The following is a 25,280-nucleotide window of genomic DNA, read 5'->3' as shown; positions in this document are numbered from 1 at the left end:
CAACACATTGGTTACACCACCAGGTAGGGGGTGTATCAAAAAATTGTACCATAAGGTATTATATACTATTATTATTATTATACAGGATTTATATATTATTATTATTATTATACAGGATTTATATATTATTATTAATATACAGGATTTATATAGCGCCAACTGTTTGCTCAGCACTTTACAATATAATGGGAGACAATACAGCAAAAATACAGTTCAATACAAGAGGGTTAGGAGGGCCCTGCTCCTTGGAGCTTACAATCTAAGAGGTATGTGAAAACCCAGGATGTACTCAACCGCTGGTACTCGCCAGTTCACCAAAAGGTAGTGCGGCACTAGTACTGGCACTCTGCTGCATATGAGGGTCATCAAAATTTACCGGCAAGTGCTAACAGAGATCAGGCCTGATTCTGTGAACACTGCGGTTTTGTGTGCAATGTATCAAGTGACAGTGACCTACTGACACTGCACTTGCTGGGGGAGAAGGGGGGGGGTAAGCGTAGGGGCTAAATGCAGGTGCTAGCAGGTGCCGGGGCTGATCTCGCTAAAGCTGCATTTTTGGGGACGCTATACTAATGTGGTATAACGCTGGTATAGTGCTGATCTGATCAATGTTATTGATCCGTTCAGACACAATGTATCATTAAAAATTGATCAATCCTGACTGTGCCTCATTTCTTGAGACTCTAAAATGCCAGGACAGTACAAATACCACCCCAAATCTCCCTTTTTACAAGTTAAATAAAACATTTTAATATCTCACACATGGCAATTACACCCCAAAACACATTCTGCTACTCCTCCTGAGTAAGGGTATACCACACATGTAAGACTTTTTCACAGCCTAGCAGGGGCGGACTGACAACTCATGGGGCCCCCGGGCAATAGGGGATCATGGGGCCCCTGTGTCCTTGCCCAAACTCAAAAAAGCCTATGAAAAAGGTACCAGCGGCATCTCATGGGGCCCCGTACTGACCCCGGGCCCTCGGGCAGTGCCCGAGTTTCCAAATGGTCAGTCCGCCCCTGCAGCCTAGCTGCTATACTATGCAATACTATGCAATAATGGCTGATATCAAGCACCAAATGACAGTAATATAATTACCCATAAACCCTAAGGTAATGTGGGTGAAAAATTGTGGATAAATATGGGGATACGTATGCCCCTATAATAACCAGATGATAGCAAGAAAACATCATAATTGAGGGCATGAGTAGGTGGGGAACATGTATTGATACACAATGAACAAGTCCATTTTGTATGGATGCAGAGTCAGTAGTGGAAGAATCACCATTGATATCCTTAATGTAAATAAGATGGCAGGGCCCTGCTTCAAGGGGTTTCTTCACCGCAACATGCAGGCTATTAACCACCTTAATATTGATGAAAGTGTAAAGCCTGCTGGGTCCTCCATTTCTTGTAATATATAAAAGGTGTCTAGCACCTGGATGGTAAATCATACTGTCCCCATCCTGTAATGAATTGATGACAAATGGACAGATGGACAGTCAATCAATATATATTATGGCGTAGAAATGTATAAAGTGGCGATCAAACGCCTTATTCCGTGTAGCTGTATGACAGTTCACTCACCACCCAAGCCATAGGTGATACTCTCTTAGCCGCCATCGTCGGGACTTTATCCGACGGGCTCCGTTCTCCCCTCGGTGCTTGTGCAGCCTTGCACGACTCGTGGGCAGCAGATAAGGCCACTTCCCTTCTGGTCAGCGTGTATGGCGCCAATGCGTATGACCGGAAGTGACGTGTCTGACGTATGACGTCAACGCGTTTCACCGATGGGCGTATCTTACTGGGCTTCGTCAGGACCAACTTTGAGTATCGTACTCTGTCCATTATGTAACCACTTTTTTTGTGAATCTCTTTTCACGGCCCCCCTTTTTTGTATGCATGTTTTTTGGTTACTGGGCAGAAACCATATGTTGGGTGATACAGTATATTTATAAGGCCTCTATGTTCTCTTTTCCTTAACTTATCTAATATGGTGCCCCCATTGTAGGTAATTTTGACTCTGCTGGCCACATTAAAATGTGGACAGTATCAGATGTCAAAGTATTTCATCTGAATTTGAAGTAGCATGCACCTCAGTCCTTTTGGAATATTTTAAAAGTGTCTTCTTTGTAACACTCTCCAGAGGATTATGGTTTGAATGTACTAATGAATGTCACCTACAAGTCTGGGGGACCCAACAAAATTTTGATGAGACCCTCTAGTGACTTTTCTCACCTGACAGTGTCACTGATATTGAGATAAAGTTTGTCTATATGCTGTCAGCATAGACAGTTACTAGGGACCAGTGCTGTGGTTAGGGGTTGTAAGCAAATAGGGGGCCATCAGTGCAGAGCAAGGGCAGACTGACCATTTGGAAACTTGGGCACTGCCCGAGGGCCCGGGGTCAGTAGGGGGCCCCATGAGATGCCCCTGGCACCTTTTTCATAGGCTTTTTTGAGTTTGGGCAAAGACACAGGGGCCCCATGATCCCCTATTGCCCGGGGGCCCCATGAATTGTCAGTCCGCCCCTGGTGCAGAGAATTCACTCTTAAAGAGGAATTCCAGCCTCCCCTCCCAAAATGTAAAAGTCAGCCGCTACAAACGCTACCTGCCCAGGGACCCAGTGGTGTCCTCACCTCGAGCCGATTCGTTAATCGGCCGTCAGGTACTGGCGCCACCATCTTGACTAAGGGAATTCGGCATTGAAACCTTGCAGCTTCACAGCCAGTTTCCGGCTGCACGTGTGAATGGGATGTAAAATGTCCCACAGGACTGCGGGGGGAAGGGTCGCTGAGAACTGAGCCAAAGTTGGAGCAGATACCTGTCAAAACCCAGTACCCACTCCCCCTCCCTCCCAAAAGGTGCCAAATGTTTCAGATAAGCGGAGCTTCCACTTTTGGGTGGAACGCCACTTTAAAATCAGTTTTCCTCCTAACCACTCTGTCCTCAGTAGCTCATTTGTCTTTTCAGCATCTCAGGGGCTTAGATTAAATGCTAAGCAAACACTGCCAGAGCATACAAATTCTGAATTAGGTATTCTAGTAGTCAGTAAAAAAATGAAAAAAGAAAAAAAAAAGTTGCACTAGCAGTAAAAATAGTCATCATAATTTTTATTATAATACTCCTGCACACAATTGCAGTTATAACACTGATATAAATTCAAACTGTGGCTTAGCTGTCAGTTTTTAGCTGAGGTGGTGCTCTGGGTTTCCAACAGCTTTAGGACAAGGGTGAGCAACTGCGGCTCTCCTGCTGTTGCAAAACTACAAGTCCCATCATGCCTCTGCCTCTTGGAGTAACTGTCAGTCTTCCCATCAGACTTTGTCTCTGGGAGTCATGCTTGTAACGGTCATCTTGAAATGCTTTGTGGGACATGTAGTTCCACAACCGCTGGTGGGCCACAGTTGCCCACCCCTGCTTTAAAAAGATTGCCTGGAGCATACAGGGTCATTTTTAGTGCTGGCCATGAAGTGCATAGCCTTACTGCATAACGTGTAGCAACACCATCCAGAAGATTCCAGATTCCACCCGTGTGTTTGATGGCAGCCTGCTCTTCTTGGTGGGAAATTATATAGGGGGTGCAGGGTCAGTGTCAACAGCAAATTCTCCAGTTCTTCACATTCTTACAGAGTTTTATATTTAACATACCTCAAAAGCCCACTTAATGGGGCCCCTTCCCACCCACCCCCTGGCCCCATAGCAGTCACATGGGCTGCTATGCCTATTGTTTGGCCACTGATGTCATCCGTAGGTGTATTGGCAGAATTTCTCCATCCCAAGCACTGCTGCCAGTAGTTCCATCTCAATCTGAGCATATCCTTGTTGAAGCTCTGCTTCCAAAGGCGATAGCTTGCAAAGATGGCAAAGCAGGTTCTTTGCAGCACACATACCCCTTGAATGAGCCACCAGACCTTTCTGCAATGTTCATCGATAGTTGCTTCCAGATAGGTCTCCAGGAGAGACGTCAGCAATTAAGTCTTCACCCCTGGTGCTCCAATCCAGACAATCACCTTCCTGTTACTATTCCCCTGGATATACCCTCCAGAAGGGCAACATAAAGCTTTAGGCCTCCGGGCTTGGGCCTCCCTGTAACACAGCATACCCTCCCCAGGCAGCAGGCCTTGGAGGACAGGAAAACACAGCAACATATACCCTCATCGAGCAGAGCCAGAACTTTCCAAAATCACTCCCAAATATTTATACTCTTCCTCAGCATGCAACATTGGCAATAAACGTCTTAGTGGTTGGCCAGTGGTGCATACCCATAACATGAGATCCACTTACATTATTTCCAGGAACACTCCAAAACAGCAGGTAAAAGCACACAATAACAGTGAGCTTAGATAAAACCTGAACTAGAAAAATATAAAACTAAAGTAAACTATAAAAAACTAGAAAAACTAGAACTATCAGAGGCTAAGGAAACTACTGCATAGGGCAGTAATATCAAATCAAAATGGGCAGCACAGTGGCTAAATGGTTAGCACTTCCGCCTGGCAGTACTAGGGTCGTTGGTTTGAATCCCAATCACGGCACTACCTGCCTGGAGTTTGCATTTTCTCCCTGTGCCTACATGGGTTTCCTCTGGGTACTCCGGTTTCCTCCCACACTCCAAAGACATGCTGGTAGGTGAATTGGCTCCTGTCTAAATTGTCCCTAGTATGTGTATGTATGAATGTGAGTTAGGGACCTTAGATTGTACGCCCCTTGAGGGTTAGGGACCTTAGATTGTACGCCCCTTGAGGGTTAGGGACCTTAGATTGTACGCCCCTTGAGGGTTAGGGACCTTAGATTGTACGCCCCTTGAGGGTTAGGGACCTTAGATTGTACGTCCCTTGAGGGTTAGGGACCTTAGATTGTACGCCCCTTGAGGGTTAGGGACCTTAGATTGTACGCCCCTTGAGGGTTAGGGACTGATGTGAATGTACCATATATATGTAAAGTGCTGCATACATTGATGGTGCTATATAAGTACCTGAAATAAATAAATCATAGGTTACCATAAGTTACTGTCCATCTAATTTGTTTCTCTTCCAGCTTTGTTCCCCTCACCTTCCAGTGGCTTCAGTCTCTTCTCCTGGCAGTGGAAGAAATCAACAACTCAGCTTCCTTCCTCCCCAACGTAACATTGGGAGTACATTTGTCTGACTCTTGTGCTTCACCAGGACGAGCACTAGAGGGAGCTATGGGCATCCTTACTGGGGGAGGTTACCGCTCTATCCCAAACTACCGCTGTCTCAATGAGTCTACCCCACTAGGGGGAGTAATAGGGGACTCCAGTTCTGCTAGCTCATTGACCATGGCCAGAGTGCTGGGACTGCACTGGTACCCCCAGGTATGTGCATAAAAATTACTGGAAGTGACTTTAAAGCTACTTTCACACTGATCCACTGCAAAAACACAGCAAAAACACAATTTGCCTCACTTTTTGAGCATTTTAAAAGGACATGTGACTAAAAACTGCACCAAAAACGCTTCCCGGAGGCATTTTTTCGGCGCTTTCAGTAGTTTTTTCAGGTGCTTTCCATTGATTTCAACGGGAAGAGGAATTTTTGGGGTGTTTTTTTAACTCACTAAACATGCCCCAAAGATGCTGCAAAGGGAGTTTTTGCACCGCACCACAAGCACAACTCCTCAGTGTGAAAACTTACATAGATATATATTCACATACGTAGAGAAGCATTTTTATTGAGCTTTTCAGGTTCTTTTTTTAACCACTTCCCGTCCGGCTGTTGTATATATAAACGGCTGGACGGTGGCAGTGCAGGGTCGGGTGACTGTTTATAAACGGCCTCCTCGCTCCCTGCTTGTGCGCGCTCTCTGGGAGCACGCAGCACCGCGATCCAGTGCCCGCTGTGTCCTCCAGACACAGTGGAACATCGATCATCGGGCGGGACCTCTGTGCGAGGTGATCAGCGATTGGCCAATCAGTGATCACATGCTGAGCAGTACGCAAGATGTCACTTCTGACATCATTGCTTACTAAAAATCTGATATCTGTGAATGATCACAGAGGTCACATGGTACAGGGCTATTCACAACAGCCTTGTACCATGTGACAAGCTGTGACCAATCACAGCTCACACAGTAGTTCTCAATGGCTGCAAGAATGCAGCTAGAGAGAAGTAGAAATGATTGCTTTTACAGCCTTTATGGATGTAAAAGCAATCAGTGTAAAAAAAAAAAACTTCATCACCCCCCCACAAGTAGCACAGTGACACCATGGTGACACTGTACTGCTAGGATGACAGTATGTTTAAAAAAAAAAAAAACATAAATAATAATATAAAAAAATAAAAAAAATGTAAATAAAAATGTTTAAAAATTATAATTTTTGGTTATAAACTAATTTGGTTTATTTTATTTTTTTTTTACTAAAAAGATAACGGAATACATTTTGGCCACGATTTATGATGAAATACTATTTATTTGCAAAATTGTATAAGAAAAACACTTTTTTTCAAAATTTTTGGACATTTTCATTTACATAGCAAAAAAAAAATAAAAATCCCAGTGGTGAATAATACCACCAAAATAACGCTTTATATGTCTCAAAAAAATGCTAAAAAATTCATATGGGTACAGTATTGCATGACCGCGCAATTGTCATTCAAAGTGTGATAGCGCTGAAAGCTGAAAATTGGCCTGGACTGGAAGGGGGTGAAAGTGTCCGGACTGGAAGGGGGTGAAAGTGTCCGGACTGGAAGGGGGTGAAAGTGTCCGGACTGGAAGGGGGTGAAAGTGTCCGGACAGGAAGGGGGTGAAAGTGTCCGGACTGGAAGGGGGTGAAAGTGTCCGGACAGGAAGGGGGTGAAAGTGTCCGGACTGGAAGGGGGGGAAAGTGTCCGGACAGGAAGGGGGTGAAAGTGTCCGGACTGGAAGGGGGTAAAAGTGTCCGGACTGGAAGTGGTTAATGCAAAAATGCTTCAAAAATTCCTCAGTGTGAAAGTAGCCTAAATGTTTTGAAAGCTGGAAATTCTTTTGTTTAATGGTGATACACTGTTTAGTAACATGTAAGGGTCTTCAATGCCAACAGTTAGGTCTTCCAATAAGCATGCATATAACAGGTCTTGGAACCCTTGAAAGATACATGCTTATTGTGAGTTAGTGGCTCAGGATTACAACCCCCAAGGCATTCACATTATGTCACCCACCAAAACTCTCAAGAGAAACCTGTGTTTGGAAAAACATGAAAGCTGCCATAGCTGACCTCTCCTTCTGACCTTCTGAATCAGCACCTTCTGAAACCCCTGCAATGTAAACTTAAGCTCAATTGCTACAGAGAAAATATGGAGTGTGACTCCTGAAAATACTACAACATTGTCTGCCTTGCTTCAGTGCATATCGAGCCACCGACTCAAAACAATCATGCAACAAAAAAAAGTAAGAGCAAAGTCATAAATTCTGAATCCCATTGCATAACTCCATAAGCAAGGTTTCTATACGTGGAAATCCCAGGAAAGTTGGCCCTTTTCTGTATTACTGCACTTAAGGTCTTGAACATTTTCCTGGAAATCATGACTAAGTGGCTTAATTTTCTTGTTTGTATGTTTACTTTACAATGCATCCATATTTTACATGTCCTTCATAAAGTGAAGTTGGATGGGACCATTGATGTACCATGAGGTGCTTAACTCTTGACAGTTATGTGACCAGGCTCTCCTCCCAGAACGTTTTTTTTTCCATTCATTGGAGAAAATAGAGCTTTGAAGTCCCAAAACAAGTAGAACATACAGTATGTCCATTTGTAAAGGACTTTTAAGGTGCTTGTATACCCTCAGAATAGAAAACCAATGGATGTATAAAAAATATTAGGCTTTATTACACATAGTAAAATAGAACATACACGCCCTCCCATAAAGATAGGTAAGAATATGAATCCTTCAGTACAGTGAACCCCATTTTACACCTTCCCTCATGTAACACTGATCAACCATGACCAAAGGGTCACCAATAAGTATAACATGAATTTAGGAAGGTGATAAGACGGTAAATTCCCATGCGTTTCACCAAGTTGGAAATGCCCAAGAGCAGTCATGTCTGGCTTTTACTTTCAAAACTTAAAATAGGGTGCAGGTTCACTTTATTAAGTCCATTCCTGCTCAGGAACCTAAATCAACACAAACAAACCCATTGAATATGCACAACACCCTCCGAAAGTGAAATGTGTTTAAACTGTAAATCTTGTTTTAAGAAGCTAATAGGACCAAATATTGTGATTTTGGTTTGGACTCATTTATAATGCAGCAGTATGGCCTTACCATGGCCGTACTGCTGCTTGAAAAAAACATATCAGCATATTTCTAAATCACAGCAATGTGAACTAAAAAAAATGGACATATGTACACAGTTGCTATATCTGATCTATCAGCACCACGTCCAAATATTTACATGTACAAAAACGAGCAAAGGCGTAAGGGATTTTTAAGGTGCTCGTATACCCTCAGGATAGAAAACTTCGACACAATGGATGTATAAAAAATATTAAGCTTTATTACATATAGTGAAATAGAACATACACGCCCTCCCATAAAAACAGGTAAGAACATATATCCTTCAGTACAGTGAACCCCATTTCACACCTTCCCTCTTGTAACACTGACCAACCATGACCAAAGGGTCACCAATAAGTATAACATAAATTTAGGAAGGTGATAAGATGGTAAATCCCAATGTGTTTCACTGAGTTGGCTTCTTCAGGGGTTCAAAGGAGGGGGAAGCACTGTAAATACAGAAGGGATCATGAAATACAGTCTATTCAAATAGTAATTCTTTTTTTACACATCAAAGTCTATATGACAGCACAGATTAACCTCGTTATAACCAACATCAATTTATATAAGTATCAGTATGGGTAATTTACATTAATCTAATTTATATAAATTGATGTTGGTTATAACGAGGTTAATCTGTGTTTGGTCAACAGTATCAAAAGCCGCAGAGAGGTCAAGTAGTAAGAGTACGGAGTAGTGGCCATTGGTTGGGATGAGTACGGAGTAGTGGCCATTGGGATGAGTACGGAGCAGTGGCCATTGGCTGGGATGAGTACGGAGTAGTGGCCATTGGGATGAGTACGGAGTAGTGGCCATTGGTGGGGATAAGTACGGAGTAGTGGCCATTGGGATGAGTACGGAGTTGTGGCCATTGGTTGGGATGAGTACGGAGTAGTGGCCATTGGTTGGGATGAGTACGGAGTAGTGGCCATTGGGATGAGTACGGAGTAGTGGCCATTGGTTGGGATGAGTACTGAGCAGTGGCCATTGGTTTTAGCAGTTAGTAGATCATTAGTGAGTTTCAATAGGGCAGTTTCAGTGGAGTGTAGTGAGTGAAATCCAGACTGTAAATGGTCAAGAAGGTTGTTGTCGGTGAGGTGGGAGCTCAGGCGATTGTAGACCAAGCGTTCTAAGAGTTTAGAAGTAAACGGGAGCAGGAAGATGGGTCTTAAGTTGTTCAGGTTGGTGGGGTCCAGGGAGGGCTTTTTGAGTATGGGAGTGATGTGCGCATGCTTTAGAGGGGAGGGGAAGGCACCAGTAGAGAGGGAAAGATTGAAGATGTGAGTGAGGGAGCATAGGATGGAAGAAGAGGGTGACCATAGTAGTTGTGAGGGGACAGGTAGTGAGACGGGTAGTGAGACGGGCTTCTGAGAAAGCCTTAGTGACCTCTTCGGTAGTAGCAAGGTCAAAAGCGGAAAGTGTTTAGGGAGGTTTAGTATAAGGTATGCCGAGAGGGATAGATGTCTGTGCGGTGGAAATGCCCCTACGAATTGCATCGATCTTGTTTTTGAAATTATTATTTTGAAATTATTATCTCTTAAGCAGTGAGTGAGGCACTCTTTTGTTGTACATGTAAATATTTGGACGTGGTGCTGATGGATCAGACATGCCAACTGTGATCATATGTCCATTTTTAGTTCACATTGCTGTGCTTTAGAAATGTGCCAATATGTTTTTTTTTTCAAGCAGCAGTGTTGCCATGGTAAGGCCATACTGCTGCTTTATAAATTAGTCCAAACCAAAATCACAATATTTGGTTCCATTAGCTTCTTAAAACCAGATTTACAGTTCAAACACATTTCACTTTCGGAGGGTGTCGTGCATTTTCAATGGTTTTGTTTGTGTTGATTTAGGTTCCTGAACAGGAATGGACTTAATAAAGTGAACCTGCACTCTATTTTAACTTTTGAAAGTCAAAGCCAGACACGACTGCTCTTGGGAATTTCCTCCTACTAATTTTATTTGCCACGAAAGCCACTTTTAAGTCCCTCTCTGATTTATAACGTAGGTTCACTTTTTACTGAGGTTTGTCTTTGTGAGATTCTTATTGGACAGATGAATGACAATTGGTGGAGCTTAGCCAGGAAGAACCTCCAGCCCAAGTAACAAATTGATACTAAATCAGAGAGGAACACAGAACTGTGTTATCATGGTAATAAAAGTAATAGGAGGTGTCTCGTGGCATCTTTGGTTCGATCGGATATTTAATTTTTAAACTTTTAAAATGCAAAACATATTCACTTTAAGTTCATACCAACTTAAATCCATACACTGTCTCCCCTTTTTATAATAGTACTTACATGTCTGGAGCCTAAGGAAATATGAATCTATGTATGTCAACACAATCTATAGTTCACTGGAGGGAGATGCCTGTTTCAAGTTAAACTCCATTGCTTGTGGTATTAGCCTCTTGTAGTCTTTTTATAGCAGAGCTCATGCTGGGAGAGGAATAAGCAGCACAAGGAGTCAGCTGTATTGCAGTGCTCATGCACTAAAAAAAAAACATGCTGATAGGAGCAGAGAGCAGAGTGACAAAGAGATGAACTCATCAATCTGCCCATTCTTTGTTTACAGTCCAATCACAGGATGGAGTAGGAACAAGACCTTTATGTGATAACTAACCACTACAGTGAAAAATCAGGTCTTCTGCCTGGTCAGACAGCTCCCATTATTGTTTTTTTTGGGAACTGAGCCTTGGATGTACCTACTGTAGAGTCCATCTGTTGTTACATTAAGCTGTTAACTGCCCAGTGGAAGACCATATACCAGCAGTGATAACTGTTTCACAAGCCATATATTAAGCTTCAGCTTCTTATCATGCTATTGTTTCTTTTTCTTTGCAGATCAGTTATTTCTCCACAAGTTCCCGTCTAAGTGACAGGACTCAGTTCCCATCATTCTTTAGGACTGTTCCTAGCGATACATTTCAGTCACGTGGACTGGCTCAACTAGTTTCTTTTTTTGGTTGGACATGGATAGGACTGATAGCTGAGGACACTGACTATGGTCATGAAGGCATTCAAGCCACTAAGTTGGAGATCCTAAAATCTGGGGCTTGTGTTGCCTTTACAGGGTACATCCTCACTAGTCGCCTTGATCGAAATGCGCCACTGCTTTCAAAACTCATCGCAGAGTCCAATGCTTCTGCCATGGTTGTCTTTTCTAGTGGGTCAAACCTTCTCCCTGTAGTGGAGGAACTCTTGAAACAAAACATCACAGGGAAGACTTGGATAGCTAGTGAGTCGTGGTCAACGTCAGCCTTAGTCTCCAAAGAAAAGTACTGGACCATTCTTCAGGGAACCATTGGGTTTGCACTGCACAGTGGTCAAATTCCAGGATTCAAAGACTTCCTCAATGCTACTAATCCCAAGAAGACCCCAGATGACATTTACCTGAAGGAATTTTGGGAAGGGAACTTTGGTTGCAAGTGGGAAACACCAGGGGCAATTCTTCCGAACAACACCAAAAAATGCACAGGTCAAGAACCACTTGGAAACACGTTCAGCAGTGTTTTGGTGCTGAGGGTCACCTACAGTGTTTATATTGCAGTTTATTCCTTGGCCTGGGCACTGCATAATATCTTAAATCGTAGATTAAACGGTTGTCCAGCACCACTGGAAAAATGCCAAGAACCATTCCCTTTTCATCCTTGGGAGGTATTATTTTAAGGCGTAGATGTAATTCAACTGACACACTCTAAATTAACCCCAATGTGGTGATATTTATTTTAACTCCAAATGACAGACTGAAGAGACATACATTAGAGTTTGTTCTGAAAGGTGTTGTCACCCACTTCTATTTCTTTTTCTGGTGCTGAGTGAGCTGGGCATCTTCTCAAGGTTGTACGGAACCCAGGGTCCTTTCAGGTTCAGGAAGAGACATCACTTGCTGAATCGTTGATTTGTAGAATTCCCAAACACTTGCGGGTTGCTAAACATCTAAGGTCTAAATAGATGATGACCAGGAAGGCATTACATACAGGAAAGAGATCAAAGAGATCTTTATGCGGCCTGCATGTACAGTTATGCTAAAAAGTTTGCGCACCCTGGCAGAGATCGTAAAATTTTGACATTGATATTACCTCTTCCATACCGGGCACTTTTACCCCTTCCTGCCCATTTTTCAGGTTTCAGCGCTCTCACAATTTGAATGACAATTGCGCGGTCATACAACATTGTACCCAAACTAAAATTTTATCATTTTCTTTACACTAGAGCTTTCTTTTTCGTGGTATTTAATCACTGCTGGGGTTTTTATTTCTTTGCTAAATTAACAAAAAAAGACAGAAAATTTTGAAAAAAAACACATTTTTCATTGTTTCTGTTATAAAAGTTTGCAAATAAATAATTGTTCTTCATAAATTTAGGCCGAGATGTATTCTGCTACATGTCTTTGGTGAAAATAACCCAAATTAGGATGTATTTTTTAGTTTGAAGGAAAGGTATAGAGTTCACAAACTATGGTATAAATCTGAATATTGATCAATCCGGAAGTACTGACGGCCAATCTAATTCTTGAGGTCCAATGGCTCCCACTGCTATCAATTTGCCCTGTGGGGAATGAGAAAGAGGAGAGAGCCTCCACATCACTGGATCGAGATCAGGCTCAGGTAGGTATAAGGCAGTGGTTCTCAACCTGTGGGTCGCGACCCCTTTGGGGGTTGAAAGACTCTTTTTTACAGGGGTTGCCTAAGACCATCAGAAAACACATATTTCCGATATGTAAAGAGCAGCTACTGTGTTGAAAGCAGCTACAGTGTTGAAAGCAGATACAGTGTTGAAAGCAGATACAGTGTTGAAAGCAGATACAGTGTTGAAAGCAGCTACAGTGTTGAAAGCAGCTACTGTGTTGAAAGCAGCAATATTGAAGGTAAAACGACACTTCGTAAAATATAATTACTGAGTAAATAATTTTATGGTTGGGGGTCACCACAACATGAGGAACTGTATTAAAGGGTCGCGGTGTTAGGAAGGTTGAGGACCACTGGTATAAGGGAAGGGGGACTTTGGGGGAGATCTAGATACATTTTTTTTACCTTCGTGCATAGAATGCACGAAGGCAAAAAGAACAGCCTTTAGAAACACTTTAATCTATATGTGTGCACAAATATTGCTAGGAAAGTAATTATTGCCTTTATTTTATGCAAAAAGGTATACCAGTATGCCAATTTTGATCATACCGAACCTAATTCCTGCATTTATTCTATCAAAATTGTGACAATTTTTTCTGTATCTCTAGCTAGATTTTTTTTAATTAGCTTTGGTTAGACTCTCTGTTTAGTGTTAGAATCTCTGTTAGGTTTTAGTATCTGTCTTTGTCCCGGCTGAGGAGAATCACCCTCTTTTTGTCTTGGAGACCATTGGCACTGGAACATAAAGTAATACGATATCCAAAAATTTACAGTTCTCAAAGGACAGAAATTCTGGGGAAATCTTCCAATGGGTACACTCGTTCTAGTGACAATTGTTTAAGTGGGTATTTTGCCTCAGTTTGTAGTGTCTGTTGTGCCTACAGGGTTCTAACCAGGGGCACACATACAGGGGTCACAGAGGTGGCAATTGCGATCCAGCCCCATGCTCTGGGGGGGGGGGGCATATAAAGGAATCAATCCCCTCCAGTTTTCTGCTGCAGCCTTTCAGCCCTCTCCCACTGGCTGCTGTGGAGGATCTGTCAGGATCCTCAGGAATGTGTCATTTACCAGCCCCTTCCTTGTCTCAGTGAATAGAGTCAGTGATCTGTACCAAATCACTGACTCTGTTCATTCATAACTTAGGCATAGAAAGCTGTGTTTACTATGCTTCAGTTAAGGAATGAATGGGACACTCTGTACAGAGCTGTTCCTGTCCTTTTTTTCTGTAGAGCTGAGACTACAGAGGAGGAGATTAAGGGTTGTGTCCTTAATCTCTTTTCTCTGTCTCAAAGGATTTGTTTAGACCCCTGAGGTTTTACCAAAGCCCCCCCCCCCCCCAATGGGGCTCTGAAACAATTGTTGTAAACAATAAAAATAAATAAAATTGTAAAATTGTAAAAATAACAAATAATTAAAATGGTAAAAAAAAATAAAAATAAAAATAAAAAATATTGACACCAATGGAAGAGCTAACAGGGTCACAAAGGTCGCACTTGTGACCAGGACCTTGCATTCTGTCACGTGAGGGAGCCCTGGCTGGGGGCTGGAGGGCTCTTTATGGTTATTTGCACAAGGGGCCTTAAGGTTCTAGTCATGCCTCTAGTTCCAACCATTCCTTACTCTATCTAAAACTAGAATAAAGCTTTGTTTATAGATTCAATTAAAGTGAAGGCCCCTTTGTGGTCCCAAAACCAGCACAGTCCTGCAGAATTAGGATGAATTGAAGAAATGGAAATAATTAGTGACATCAATACTGTTGAGTTACTGTACATTATGGAAGCATGTCGTCCTGTATTGTAACAGCATATAAAAAGAATCTTTTTTTTAATTTCATTAGGTTCTGCGTGGCATGAAATCAGTTCATTTTACGACCAAAGATGACAAAAAGATTTATTTTGACATGAATGGGAATCTTCCAGCCATATACGACATTGTAAACTGGCAACTGAGCGCACAGGGAGGTGTGCAACAGATAAAAGTGGGAAGTTATAATGACAGCAACAGAGAAGGAAAAAAATTCACACTGAACATTAGAGCCATCCAATGGACCAGAGGGCAAACACAGGTAAAGACTGGACAGAATACAATCAAAATCTTGAGCTTAGAGTTTCAAGGGGTTGTGGTGTTTAGTGTGAATGGTGACAGAATCATAATTAACCTCTGAACCCATGAAACAGAAATACCAAGGGTCCAGAAAGCCACCTAACTCTTCCAGGGTTATTGGTAGACAGATATTCTTTATGAATAGGAACTTATTTTCACTTCCATTAATGTCAATATATAGTCTTCTCGTATGGGTATGATTGACATATGGAGGCAATCAGCTGACACCAGAAAAGGCACCTACTCTCCATCTAATCCTGACCTACAAAGCCGTTCATAACACTGCCCCTGACTACCTCACCAACCTGATCCCCAAGTACCGCCCTACCCGTACCCTTCGCTCCTCACAGGACCTCCTTCTATCCTGCTCCCTGGTCTCCTCCTCCCATGCACTACTGCAGGACTTCTCCAGGTCCTCCCCTATCCTCTGGAACTCACTGCCCCAATCCATCCGACTGTCCCCTTCCCTCCCCACATTCAGGCGCTCCCTCAAAACCCATCTCTTCAGGGAAGCCTACCCCACCCTCACCTAACGGCCATTCTCCCTCATACCTCCCACCACTTCATCCCCCTCAGCCACTTCATTCCCCTCAGCCACTCCCTATTGTTCCACTACCCCCTCCCTCCTAGATTGTAAGCTTGAAAGAGTAGGGCCCTCTTACCCCTCGTACGCTGTCTGTTTTTGTTGTACTGTGCCATGTATTGTCCCCTCTATTGTACAGCGCTGAGCAAGCCCTTTGGCGCTATATAAACTCGATGTAATAATAATAATAATAATAATCGTTTGAAAAAAAAAAAAAAAAAACGTTAACATAAATTTGAGGTTCCACCCTAAACCTTACCCAGGGGCGGACTGACAACTCATGGGGCACCCGGGCAATAGGGGATCATGGGGCCCTGTGTCCTTGCCCAAACTCAAAAAAGCCTATGATAAAGGTACCAGGGGCATCTCATGGGGCCCTCTACTGACCCGAGTTTCCAAATGGTCAGTTCGCCCTTGACCATACCCCTACCTATATCAAATGTGAACTTTGGATGAGGTGACAAATTGTCTTCAACTAGCATTTGAAGGTGATAGAATGATAGATATACTTAAAACAACATGTATTCATATACACATCTCTCCTTGATGCTTTTGGCTCCTATCTTTCCTAGGTTCCATCTTCTGACTGTAGCCACAGTTGTCCACCTGGCTTCAGGAAAACCACCATACCAGGAAAGCCATTGTGTTGTTTCCAGTGTGTACCCTGTCCACAGACTGACATCTCAAATCAGACAGGTAATCTTGATGTGATCACTGCCACTGTCCCATTCATAACGCAGCTGGTCATTTCAATGATGACACATAAGAAGTCTACCTAATTCCATCATTACATTTTTTTCCTAATCCATAACTTTTCTCAGAATGTATTTCTAATATATTTTTTGGGAGCTGCTCAGGGGTGTATTTACCACAAGGCAAACAAGGCATTTGCCTAGGGCGGCATGTTTCAGGGGGACAGCAGCATTTTTCAGGGGGGCAGTGCCACCCTCGAAAGAAGGGATGTAAGAAGGGAAACATGCAGCATGGGGACCAGGTTGGATCTGAGAGAGGCTGTGGGCTTTTTGAGGGTGTATGCAGAGCCTGACTCTCGTTTCCGGGGATGTCCAGAACTGTGAAGGTGAGTGTCTTATCTCTCTTGACAGGGGTTGCCAATGAATTTGGGGCGGTGGTAGTGGAAAGCTCTCTTGGGTGGGGGGAGGGCTGGGGTGTTGTTGGTCAATGTCAGGCTCTCTTCATGCGGGAGGGGGGTTTTGGTCGGTGTCAGGTTTTTCTCCGTGGTGGTGGTGGGGAGACGATTTTTGTATTGCCTAGGGCAGTACAAAACCTAAATACACCACTGGTGCTGCTATCATAAAAGACTTTGGCAGCAAGTGAGCAAAGATGTTCCCTGCCATCCTCTGGACAGGTAAGTATTTAACCTTTTCTCCTCTTAAAGTATAACTCAAGGCAAACATTTTTGTTGTTTTGAACAGAGTGGAGATGGATTAGAACACCTATTAGGTTTTATTGCCCTCTGTGCCCCCGTTTGGAAGATCCATCCTCTCTATTTGTCCTGTTTACTATTATCATCAAAAAGGAAAGTAAAGAAAATCCCAAATTTTGGGCAGTCCCCATAAAAGTAATAGAGGGTAAATTTTCCAGTTGGGACATTAGTTCTGGTGACCTGGGGGTCCCCAAGAAATTCCCATAATTTGGATTATCTCTCATTTCCTGTTTTGTCCATGGGACAGGGAATGAATGTAAATTTCCCCAATGGGACACAAATGGGAGAAAAACCTGACAGGGGTTATAACCCTCCCTTACTCTATCCAAAATGAAAAAAAAAGTTTTGCCTTTAGTTCTGCTTTAAGTCTAGGATAGTGACAGGGTCACTTTACAGCTCAGATCTAGCCATGGCCTAAATTTTGTATATTGGGAAGGAAAGGGAAGGGTTAGAATCAGGGGCGGACTGACAACTCATGGGCAATAGGGGATCATGGGGCCCCTGTGTCCTTTCCCACACCCAAACCACACCCAAAAAAGCCTATGAAAGGTACCAGGGGTATCTCATGGGGCCCCCTACTGACCCTGGGCCCTCGGTCAGTGCCCAAGTGCTCAAATGGTCAGTCCGCCCCTGGGTAGAATATATGCCTGGTGTTAAATGTTGTCTGTATCCCCACTGAGAATTTTTATTTGGTTTTAAATTATCTTTGTTCATAAAGATTTTGTGCCCACTTGTATTCTTTCTGACAACTGTCATCTTGACAGTATGTGATGGAATATCTATATAATGGGGACATGGGGATATGATTCTAAAATACTTTTGAAGCCTTCCTAGTTCTAACAACTATGTGCTTTTTTTGCTGCCTCTATTTCCCTATCTTGTTTGGTTTGGCTCCTATCACCTGAACATGAACAATTATAAGTAAACTGTAAGTAAACCTTGCTATTTGTAAATTCTAAGTAGACCTGAAGGGATGGGCCTATTTGTACAGATAACCTCTACAACTAAGCACATTCTTAGGGCGAAAACTGGGAGTTTTTAAACAGGAATCCTTTGTGCACTTTCGGAAAAATAAAGTTTTACTAAAACACTTAGGTCATTGGTATGTTTCCAGGTTCTTCCAGTCGAAATATAACTTCTGTAAAGTTTTTATTGCTGTGTGCCTATTGAAAAAATTTAACTTTGTCCTCTTGATCATTGAGACTGAAAGTGATAAGATATCCAAGAAGAAGTTGTCATCAAAACGGAAGGTGGGGGGAACATCTCAATGTGAACAGCTGTCAAAAGAGGTGATTTGCCATCACATTGGAGAGATTTCCTTAATTTTCTGATGTCTCCAGTATATAAAATGAAGGGAATTCTCCACAACATGACAGTTGACAGGGGTTCCCATGACCATCCGCTACTTTATACAAAGAAATAAAAGCTGAAGATACACTTTAAACTAATCAGTCATCTAAATTTGATACTGTGACTGAAGTCAAAACCAGAATCAATACTCTCCACTATCTTTTCATAGAACCAGCAAAAACACAAATGCTCCTGCTCTTGGGGATGGAATCGATGCAGACTACAACCACATTAACCAATTCAATGCCGGGCAATTTTACACCTTCCTGCCCAGGCCATTTTTCAGGTTTCAGCGCTCTCACACTTTGAATGACAATTGCGCGGTCATACAACACTGTACCCAAACTAAAATTTTATCATTTTCTTCACACAACTAGAGCTTTCTTTTGGTGGTCTTTAATCACCGCTGGGGTTTTTATTTTTTGATAAATTACCAAAACAAATACCAAAAAGTTTGAAAAAAAACACGTTTTTCTTTGTTTCTGTTATAAAAGTTTGCAAATAAATAATTGTTCTTCATAAATTTAGGCCGAGATGTATTCTGCTACATGTCTTTGGTGAAAGTAACCCAAATTAGGATGTATTATTTAGTCTGTAGGAAAGTTATAGAGTTCACAAACTATGGTATAGATCTGAATATTGATCAATCCTGAAGTACTGACAGCCAATCTAATTTCTTGAGGTCCAAGAATGTCAGAACAGTACAGATATCCCCCAAATGACCCCTTTTTGCAGAGTAGACAGTCCGACGTACTTCATAAGAGGCATGGCGAGTTTTTTGAAGTTGTATTTTTTTGTCATAATTTTTCAGGAAAATGAAAAAATTTAAAAAATTAGTTTCACTATTTTTTTTTTACATACTGTCACCAGTGCAGTACAGCGTCATCATATAACTGGCATGGTGGTGATCAGGGACACTGACTGGTGACAGTATGAAAAAAAAATATTTTTTTTTTTTATTTTTTTATTATTTTTTATTTTTTATTAAATTTTTTTTCTTTTTTTTAAGATTTTTTTTTCATATTTCACTATGACCAAAGTAGTACAATGTTACCATAGTAACATTGTACTACTTTGGGGAAGTGATCAGTATTTTTTTATTTTTTTTTTATTAATTTTTTTTTTTTTTACACAATTTGCTTATAGCAAAGAATTACTTTGCTATAAGCAAGCATTTACCTGAATGACATCGATTCATTCAGGGTTTTTTTTTTTTTTGTGCTTAGCTGTGATTTGGCCACAGCTAATCACATGACATGTGCATGTGATTAGCTGTGACCATTCACAGCTAGACACTAGTATACAATGGATGGCATGAATGAAGCCATCCATTGTATACAACTGACATGTGACCTGCTGTGATTGGTCACAGCAGGTCACATGGTACCGGCAACGGGGGCCGATACTCAGATCTGTCATTGGCCGTGTCCGAGGTACAGATCGCGCACGGCTCTGCAGGAGCACAATCTGCGCATGTGCGGGAGGACACCATATGGTGTCCACCTGGAACGCTGATGACATTTGCCGGCCGCCATTCGGCGATAGGGCGGGCAGCAAATGGTTAAGAATGTCCTGGAACATGCACACCTTGCTGCCCTCAATAGACCAGGGAAATCCAAATATACTGAATGAGGAAAGAACAAAGAGAGGGCGCACAGGCCTAGTGCACTACCATAAAAAATGTTTAATAAGAAGTAAAGTAGGTGTTGTACTCACAAACGACAATAAAGTCAAGGCACGTCATAAAAGAACAGCTGGGTCAACACAGCACTGAGTAACAGTCCGCAATAGGGAGTGTAGACATCCAATAGGCTGACGCGTTTCAAGAACTTGCCTCTTCCTCAGAGCCCTTTTTTGTCCATGGGACAAGCGTGGTGCTGACCCAGCTGTTCTTTTTATGACGTGCCTTGACTTTATTGTCGTTTGTGAGTACAACACCTACTTTATTTCTTTTTAAACATTGTTCATGGTAATGCACTAGGCCTGTCCGCCCTCTCTTTGTTTTTTCCTCATTCACTATCTCTTCATGTAGTACACAACATGTCAGGGACCAGTTGTCCGAAACTCTCAGGATCTTAGAATAGCAATTATATAAGACTGTTTTGCATATATTATTAATATGGCAATAATGTTCCTTTCTTGTTAGATTCAGTCGACTGCTTCAGATGTCCTTGGGATCAGTGTCCAAATGTCCAACAAAATGAGTGTCTCTTGAAAGCTATTGAGTTTCTTTCCTTTGAAGAGCCATTGGGAGCCACACTGGTTGCCACAAGTATTACCTCTTCCACAATCCCATTTTCTCTCTTGGGACTTTTCATCTATTACAAGACTACCCCTATAGTCAGAGCCAACAACTACTTTCTAAGTTGTCTTCTCCTGCTGTCATTGTCTCTCTGCTTTCTCTCTTCTTTAACACTCATTGGCTATCCACAACCAGAAAAATGTCTTCTACGACAGGTGGCTTTTGGCATGGTTTTCTCATTATGTGTCTCATGTGTCTTAGCAAAAACCATCACTGTCTTGATAGCCTTCAAAGCTACCAAACCTGACAGCAGTTTAAGAAAATGGACTGGGTCAAAGTTGGGCTACCATGTAATCAGTTGTTGTGTTTTTATACAACTATGTTTATGTATAACATGGTTATCCAGTTCTCCACCATTCCCGGAATATGATGTCAGAAAACCAGACGTTATCATCGCAAGCTGTAATGAAGGGTCTCCAACAGCCTTTTGGTGTATGCTTGGGTACCTGGCTCTCCTGGCCTTTATCAGTTTTGTTCTTGCTTTCATGGCTCGAAGGCTCCCAGATAGCTTCAACGAGGCCAAATTTATAACCTTCAGCATGCTGGCCTTCCTGAGTGTCTGGGTGTCCTTTATTCCAGCGTACCTTAGCACTCGTGGCAAGTACTCAGTTGCCATGGAAATTTTTGCCATCTTGTCTTCCAGTTGGGCTCTGGTTATGTGTATCTTTGTTCCCAAGTGTTACATTATTCTATGCAGGCCGGAGCTAAACACCAAAGAAAGTCTGATGGGAAGAGGGAAAAAATGATTCACTAATGCACAATAGAATTTCGAAGGAACTAAAAAGTCATGTAAAGTGCTATAGTGTGTATGAGTAAATTGTTTTGGTTTTCAGATGTGTTTAATGGTGTTCTGTTAAAAGATAAAATGAGAATAAAAAAGTTGACTCCAACATACAAAGGTTGTGACTCGACAGTTTTTAAAATGAAGTATACACATTTAAAACAAGCCATATTACCCTACCCAACAATAAAAGGGAGTAAGAAAAGAAGAAACCAACCACAATTTTAGGAAGATGATTAAATAATTTGATGTATATTTAGAGCTAATATCTAAAATCAAGCAACGTAAAATAGAAAGAACTGCTGCTTTAACCACTTCCCGTCCGGCTGCTGTATATAAACGGCTGGACGGTGGCAGTCCAGGGGTGGGTTGCCGTTTATAAACGGCGCCCGCCATTTTGGATTGTGCGCGCTCCCTGGGAGCGCGCGGCACTGCGATCCGGTGTCCGCTGTGCCCGATCGCTGTACGGAACCTCTGTTTGAGGTCCCGATCCTGTGAACTCTGATTGGCCAATCAGTGATCACATGAATAGGTGTAAGCAAGATGTCACTTCTGACATCATTGCTTACTACGTGTGAAGTCTGTGAATGATCACAGAGGTGACATGGTACAGGGCTATTCACAACAGACTTGTACCATGTGACAAGCTGTGACCTATCACAGCTCACACAATATTTCTCAATGGCTGCAGGAATGCAGCCAGAGAGAAGGAGAAATGATTGCTTTTACAGCCGAAATGGGTGTAAAAGCAAGCAGTGTGAAAAAAAACAAAATCTTCATCACCCCCCCACAAGTAGTACAGTGTCATTATGGAGACACTGTACTGCTAGGGTGACAGTATGTAAAAAAAAAAAAAAAAAAAACAAATAATAATATAAAAAAATAAAATAAAAATGTAAAAAAAAATATAATTTTTTGGTTATAAGCTAATTTGGGTTATTTTTTTTTTACTAAAAAGATAACTGAATACATTGTGGCCAAGATTTATGAAGAAAGATTATTTATTTGCAAAATTTTATAAGAAAAACACTTTTTTTCAAACTTTTTGGACTTTTTTGTTTATATAGCAAAAAAAAAATAAAAATCCCAGCAGTGAATAAATCCCACCAAGTTGTATCTGTCTCAAAAAAATGCTAACAAATTCATATGGGTACAGTGTTGCATGACAGTGCAATTGTCATTCAAAGTGTGATAGCGCTGAAAGCTGAAAATTGGCCTGGACAGGAAGGGGGTGAAAGTGTCCGGACTGGAAGGGGGTGAAAGTGTCCGGACTGGAAGGGGGTGAAAGTGTCCGGACAGGAAGGGGGTAAAAGTGTCCGGACAGGAAGGGGGTGAAAGTGTCCGGACTGGAAGGGGGTGAAAGTGTCCGGACTGGAAGGGGGGGAAAGTGTCCGGACAGGAAGGGGGTAAAAGTGTCCGGACTGGAAGGGGGGGAAAGTGTCCGGACTGGAAGGGGGTGAAAGTGTCCGGACTGGAAGGGGGGGAAAGTGTCCTGACATGAAGAGGTTAAGGAGTATGGAAACATAGAAACATAGAAAGTGACAGCAGAAAAAAAGACCAAGTGGTCCATCAAATCCACCCTATTTTTCAATGTATACAATACATGTTTTGTTTTTTTGTTATTTACATTTTTCTCTATATATAGATCTATGTGTGTCCCAAGCATGTTTGAATTCACTTACTGTTGACTGACTCACTACCTCTGCTGGAAGTCTATTCCAAGCATCAACTACCTTTTCAGTAAAATATACTTTCTAATGCCGGCCATAGACGGGTCGAAAATTGGCCGATTTTTCAGCAGAAAAAAAAATAGGCCGATTTTTGTACCGTTAGTGGGTTAATTGGTCGGCCATTTTTCGGAGGTTTTGCACATTTTTTTTATCGGTCATGTTGGAAAATTTGCGGCCGATTTTGACGATTGGCCGATTTTCCCGGCAATGATGGACAAATCAGCCGATCATTTTACCGAAAAAAAATCTGCGCATGAGCCGTGACCTGCAAGAAGCAGAAAAAAGAAAAAGAAAAAGAAGAAGGAGAAGGAGAAAAAAAAAAAGAAGAAAAAGAAGAAGAAATGTTATTCTGCTAAAGTGAATCGATCATAGGAATGGGAGACACCTGAATCCTATCTACAAACTGGAAGTCCAGTCCGCTATTATATTTTATATGAAAAAGTCTTGCGGTTGCAACAATGTATCCATTGGTATCCAAATAAAAACATTGTAATCCAAATAATGTATTTGTATTGTTGTCACATTGTATGGTGTGCTCCCCTGTCTCTGTCTAATACCGGCCATAGACGGGTCGAAAATCGGCCGATTTTTTTAACGTTGGTGGTAACGTCGGCCGATCGAACGACCGATTTTTTTTTTTTAAAAAAATCGGCCGATCTTCAACCCATCTATGGCCGGCATAAGATTAGTTTTGAACTTTCCTTCTGCTAGTTTAAAATCATGTCCCCTTAATTTTGATCTGGGCTTCATATTACTCCTGCCAATAAAATTATGCAATACTTCTTGTTTAAGGGTAAGAATGATGTGCGCACTCTGTTGAGTTCTTTAGACTCCAGGACCGCTACTAATGAGGTCCATGTGAGACAAAACATATTGGGCGGAACAAAGGGATGTGATGAAATCACGCACACATTGGATCCACTGGGGGTGCACAACTCTGAGGGGATTAAATGGATATTTCTTAGAGTTGGTGTTATGGTGCCCCCTGGCAGGTGACGAAGGCTCACCCAAGTTAGGAAGTCTAAGTCCCATTTGGTCATCACCTGAGCTCCTGATATTGTAGATCTGCTGGAAACCCCAGTCATGCCAGGTTTTCTTTGCTACAAATTGGCACCAGGTCTTAACATTCAGGATCACCCCACCAATGGATTGCTGGAACAGAAGAGCTACTTTGCAGAGACTACTCTCAAGGTGTCAGAAAAGAGGATAATCTGACTCAGGAAGAGGTCATGGTAGGCAGCAGGCAAGAAAGTAGTTAGGTCCAAGCAGAAGGCATGGCAGGGAGCAGGTGAGAGAGTAGTCAGATTCCAGCAGAGGTCTAGGCATGTGGCAAGCAGGAGAATAGTAGGAAGAGGTCATGACAGGCATCAGGCAATAGAGTAGTCAGGTGAGTGCAGAGGTCTAGGCAGGAGGCAAGCAAGAAAATAGTCAGGTCCTAGGAATCCTGAGAATCCCAGCAGAGATCCTCTGAGGAATCTTGTAAGACCTGGCAGGGATCTTGCAAGAACTGTAACAGCTGCACTGAGCACTTAGATGTGTATATAGTTTTACAAATTCTAATAGCAAGTTTAGTAAAAGGGTTTTGTAGATCATTGTGGTAAGTTCTTTGAAGCTGTAAGATGCAAGAACCCTTCATACTATGAGGCTGCACGGTGTGCATGGCCTCTTCCCCTTAGTTGCAAAGCACTGTGACCCTGGCGGAAGAAGAAGCTGCTTACCCCCACCTGGGGTTGTCACAGGCAGCCACACCGCCGTCCCCTTTTATTAGCATTTACAATAGCTCTACCTGCAAAGGACAGAGATAACATAAGGATCTCTTTGGCAGCTGTAGCTTGGTATGTAACCATGCCCTCACTAAATGTTATGATGCTACGGCTTGTGAATGGGGCCTAACCAGTGTATTGAAGAATTGAGTAAACACACTGTAACGGAACCGGAACCCAGACCGCACTGAGTTTTTCCGTTATTCCACAGCTTCCCTGTCCGAACACCAACCACGGACCACACCCTTGAAATCCCTCAGGAAAAAGACAGCACCCAGCTCTTCTTAATACAGGAAGCCAACTCTTTATTTTAACAC

At 42.3% G+C, this 25,280-nt stretch overlaps 1 protein-coding gene across 1 annotated transcript; it reads left to right on the top strand.

Moving 5' to 3' along the window:
* The first annotated feature begins 1,769 nt into the window (after positions 1 to 1,769).
* LOC149448942 (extracellular calcium-sensing receptor-like) lies at positions 1,770 to 21,568 on the top strand. Its single transcript, XM_089693999.1, has 6 exons — positions 1,770 to 1,852; positions 5,042 to 5,339; positions 11,121 to 11,933; positions 14,745 to 14,972; positions 16,166 to 16,289; positions 20,534 to 21,568. The coding sequence occupies exons 1-6, from the start codon at positions 1,770 to 1,772 to the stop codon at positions 21,433 to 21,435; spliced, it is 2,448 nt and encodes an 815-aa protein (XP_089550125.1). The 3' UTR covers positions 21,436 to 21,568.
* Positions 21,569 to 25,280: the final 3,712 nt, after the last annotated feature.

Source organism: Staurois parvus, unplaced genomic scaffold (genome assembly GCF_062004578.1).
Source record: "Staurois parvus isolate SC_StPar_1 unplaced genomic scaffold, SC_StPar_1.0 ptg000647l, whole genome shotgun sequence".
NCBI lineage: Eukaryota > Metazoa > Chordata > Amphibia > Anura > Ranidae > Staurois > Staurois parvus.
The sequence above is the reverse complement of the archived record's forward strand: the minus strand, read 5'-3'. Positions and strand labels throughout refer to the sequence as shown.

Coding starts and splice junctions, on each gene's coding strand:
- LOC149448942 (XM_089693999.1), top strand. CDS start 1,770: ATGACGTCAACGCGTTTCACCGATGGGCGTATCTTACTGGGCTTCGTC. Junction 1,853..5,041: donor TATCGTACTCTGTCCATTAT/GTAACCACTTTT, acceptor TTTCTCTTCCAG/CTTTGTTCCCCTCACCTTCC. Junction 11,934..14,744: donor TCCCTTTTCATCCTTGGGAG/GTATTATTTTAA, acceptor TAATTTCATTAG/GTTCTGCGTGGCATGAAATC.